Source organism: Portunus trituberculatus, chromosome 46 (genome assembly GCF_017591435.1).
Source record: "Portunus trituberculatus isolate SZX2019 chromosome 46, ASM1759143v1, whole genome shotgun sequence".
NCBI lineage: Eukaryota > Metazoa > Arthropoda > Malacostraca > Decapoda > Portunidae > Portunus > Portunus trituberculatus.
This window is the reverse complement of record NC_059300.1, coordinates 8,689,058-8,693,647: the sequence shown is the minus strand read 5'-3', so window position 1 is coordinate 8,693,647 and position 4,590 is coordinate 8,689,058. Positions and strand designations below refer to the sequence as shown.

General features: G+C 43.4%; 1 protein-coding gene across 2 annotated transcripts in view; it reads left to right on the top strand.

The window, feature by feature from the left end:
• Positions 1-1,822: 1,822 nt before the first annotated feature.
• Positions 1,823-4,590, top strand: part of LOC123520204 (angiotensin-converting enzyme-like) — a 37,194-nt gene continuing 34,426 nt past the window's right edge. Inside the window, exon 1 of one of the 2 annotated variants that reach the window (XM_045282265.1) lies at positions 1,823-1,984. In XM_045282265.1, coding sequence (XP_045138200.1) covers positions 1,829-1,984 — 156 coding nt within the window. In that variant the 5' untranslated portion in view covers positions 1,823-1,828. Of the gene's footprint in view, positions 1,985-4,323; positions 4,481-4,590 lie in introns of those variants that run through there. The other variant, XM_045282266.1, reaches the window with a different exon arrangement.

The following is a 4,590-nucleotide window of genomic DNA, read 5'->3' as shown; positions in this document are numbered from 1 at the left end:
TAATCACTCACCAACACACACACACACACACACACACACACACACACACACACACACACACACACACACACACACACACACACACACAAGCACGCACGCACACACACAAAGTAGTACACAGTAAGGTCCCAACATATCGGTGTCCTCCAAGTCAAGGTTGGCAACACCCGCCCCTCGAAGTATATAATTCATTCATTTCTCCCACAGTGAAATGAGGAGACGAGGTGACTTCCTCCACTAGATCTTTCTATCCCTGTGTTTCCGCCTCTATCCCTGCCACTACATGCATTTCAGTCTTTTTGTCTTTTGGTGAAATAGATTGAGTATACATCAGTGTTTCTCGTGTTTCCTACAAGTACTCACGCACTCTAGACTCCTGCTAGCTTTAAGGATGGAGTAGAAGGAGAAGGAGGAGGAGGAGGAGGAGGAGGAGGAGGAGGAGGAGGAGGAGGAGGAGGAGGAGGAGGAGGGAGCATCCAGGGTGTAACAGATAGAAGATAAATGCTTCCCGCGTCGAGCATCACTAAAGATTAAGGCCAATCAGTTTCTCTCCCTACAAGCAGGTTCTCCAGCCTCTCCTATCCCTCGGGACTCCTCGGAGTCAACACGCCACTCGCACACCACACACCAGGCAGCTGCGTCAGGAGTGGCAGCGGCAGTGTTGAGAAGGCGTTCCAGTGACCCTCGACTCCACTTATGCCTTAATTCTCATCTTCCCGCGGCGGAACAGACACACCTGCATACTGTGTCATTAATACGTTTCTTTTTCCTATATTCCTGGAGGACATTCGAAAGTTTCACACCTGTCACCTTCACCTTTATGCAATGAGCTTCTTTTTGACATCTGCCTTGTCTTCACATAAGCACATCTTAGTGACTTTGACATGCAGCCACCCAACTACACATGCACCCACTCACGCACACACACACACACACACACACACACACACACACACACACACACACACACACACACACACACACACACACACACACACACACACACACACACACCTTGCCTAACCAATCCAACACAGACCTGCATTACCGTAATCTTAATCTTGGTGCTCTTCTGCCTCTTTCTGAATGCATAACATTACAGTAATGAATAAATGTCTTTTTCCTCTTCTTCTCCCTCCAGCTTCCGTATTTTTTACCCTTCTTTCCGTTACACGCGTGAGGAGTGAGTGATGAGAAAGATGTTTACGGGGATCAGTTTGCATGACATGAAACTGTATACTTGCCACGTGTACGCCTAATGTCTTTTAGCAAGTTATCTCACTTTGTTATGGTCTTATGTTGCTGTCTCAGTGGTAAGGATGCCACACACTGAACACTGCTAATACACTAGACTGCCAAACCATGTAATTGCAGTAGCTAAAGGTCATATGGATAAACTCTAAAACCTAATTCTAAATATAAACTGCATCTATGGATTTGTTTCCGACACGAGAGACGAGAGAGAGAGAGAGAGAGAGAGAGAGAGAGAGAGAGAGAGAGAGAGAGAGAGAGAGAGAGAGAGAGAGAGAGAGAGAGAGAGAGAGAGAGAGAGAGAGAGAGAGAGAGAGAGAGAGAGAGAGAGAGAGAGAGAGAGAGAGAGAGAGAGAGAGAGAGAGAGTTATACCAGCTCACATTACAGCATAAACGTAACATAAAAACCACGCCACACTTCACGCACGCTTCTTCTCTGCTTTTTTCACGGGACCTGACAAAATATAGACCTTGGTGCTTGTGTTCCCCGCGGCACTCTACTGGCCGGCACCCACACATGCCAAGTTATAAATGCAGCTCGAGTGATGCCCACCTCAGTCAGCGATTGGACACTGCCATGGGGGCGCGTGGGGCATTGGTGGTGGCAGCGGCGGTGGTGGCGGTGGTCGTGGTAATGGGGGTGGCAGTGGCGGTGTATGCAATGACGCTTCCTGAGGATACTGATGAAGTTTCAGCTTTCTGGGCTGTGAAGTTAAGCGATCTGGCCTTATTGGTATGTATGTATGCATGAATGTACGACCACGTGTACAAACTGACACTATTAATTAAGACAGTATCTTGAAAATCTCTCTGAAGTTTGAATGTTTGCCGCGTGTGTGGGGTTGAGTGTTGGTTCGTTTCGATTGACTACTGTTGTATTTGAAAGGGAAATGCTGGGGAGTAGGATGTATTTATGTTTGTATTGATGATTTAGGGTATATGTATTTCATGTCTGTGTTTATACCGATCATGTCATCTCTGTCCATTCACAAGTGTGGTGTAAAGAATAAAATAAGTTGGCGCAAGTTCTCAAATAGTGTATAAAGATGTGTATGTGATTTCATGGTCAATATGTTGTGTATATAAGCATGTATGGATGGATGGTTGACTGACTGATTCAACGGCTCCAAAGCAATGAATAAAAACCACAGATCCATTCTTTCAACCACCCATTCAACCATCCATCCATCCAACCAACCAACCAACCATCCATCCATCCATCCATGCAACCAACAATCCATACATACATACATACATGCGTAAATAATCAACGTACATGGCACCTGCAGTGATACCATGAAAGTCGATGATTGTTTTTTTTTTTTTTTATGTAGGAGGGAAATCCGGCCAAGGGCAACAAAAATTGAGGTAAAAAAAAAAAAAAAAAAAAAAGCCCACTAAGGTGCCGGTCCCTAAACAACCTGAATAGATAATAGTCAGAAAGGGACTCCCAGGATGATAATAGGAGTCATGAATCTTCTTTTTTTTTTTTTGCGTGAAGAATGTATAATGTGGCTAGTGTATATAGTTTTGTGTGAAGAAGAGGTGTATGTGTGAATGGCTGAATTATCTATATCTGAATGGCTGAATGAATAATCTACTTTATATATTTCCTTCTCTATTGTAGTGAATCAAAAAGTACTGTAGTCTATATAGCCTTGTATTCACGCGGCGCTTTCCACTTTCCATACCAGTTTTTTTTTTTTTCAATTTTTTCCACAATCTAATAAAAATGCTTACTATTTCACAAGATAATTATCGTCAAATTTCTAATAAACTTTTTTGCTCTCTCTTTTGGGATTGCCATTATCAGTTAACATTTTTTTTTTATCCTTTTTTTTATTTGTTACCGTAGGCCAGTGTCTCTCTTACACAAAAAAATGAAATTACCGTTTGAACTTTTAAAACTCATTGTTCTCTCATAAAGACTATTTTCAAGGGCAGCATGAGACGATCAAATAGTGTCACATTTTTTTTTTTTTTTTTTTTTTTTTTTTTTTTTTTTTACTACTTTTGTCGCAGAATTCTTGTTAAAGCTATCATTATAATCATGAGAATAGTATTGAACATCACATTGCTTCTTACTAGAGTCTGTTCATTAAGAATAGACGAGATAAGACGGCGAAATTTGAAGAAATACTGATTAAACCATTATATAAAACTCCTTACAAAAAATGAAAATAAACAAATGTGTAAATAAATCAATGGAATAAAATAAAATGAGTAAGCATGTAAGTGAAACGTGATAAATGAAATCTTCCTGGCTTAACGTATCTGTGCACATTTAATTTCATTTCCTCTATTCATTCATTTCAATTAACAGTTTTATCCTCTTACTTAGATTTCATTCCAATCTTTATTAAATTTCTATTCAAATATTTTAGCTTACTTTATTTATCTCTCTTTTCTAATGTTTTCGTGAAGAAGGCCGATTGCTGGCAAAGATTGGTAGGGAGGAGAGCTTTGTTCTGCTGCGAAATCATAGAAGCCAGTGATGATGATGATGATGATGATTATGAACCGCCACTGACAGCTGTAATCGCACTACTTTGCTCTTCCCTTTAAACGCAGCAGTGAATACGATGATTGACTGTGTCTGCCAGGTGATTCAGACGCCAGTTTCAGTTAGCATGACATTCACGGGGTGGACGCCGGGACACCTGCCATGATGCAACAAGTGCAGGGCTGGGAGAGGGCGTATAGCCTGTGCAGGGGGTGAGGCTGTTCTTACTGACGGCGGGAGCTGATGATACACGTCATCATGAACGTCAAATACATCTCCTCACAGGACGCGTTCCCTGTGGAGCATAATTACTTATTCGTGACACTAATGACATCATCTATCCCCTCCCACCACGGCATCTGTGTATGTTTGTTGTTGCGAAAGATCGCATTGACTGCCAAGGATGGTGAGGATGCTGATCAATCTGAACCCTAGGAACTGACAAGGAGCAGAGAGTCTTGTGATCTTTACACGGAGCGCCGCGTCCTGCGTGGTGTGCGCCGCGCGCGAGTCACGTGGAGTGTAGCGAGGGAGACACAGCTTGCCGCGGGAAGACTTCCAGCTCGCGCCAGACATATAAGCCAGCATCAGACACGCGGCCCGCCAGTTCTTGCGATGACGAGTTATCGTAAGGTTGTTTGGGGGCCGCTGGTGGCGGCGGCGGCAGTGTTGATGTGTGGAGTGGCACTGACGCGGGCGGCAATCTACTCCGACAAAGGCATAGAGGTGAGAGCCCAGCTCCCCACCCCATCATCCTGCTTCCTCGACCAAACCTGACCGATTTACCTCCTGGACCAAACCTGACCGAACTAATTTCTGGACCAAACATGACTCAG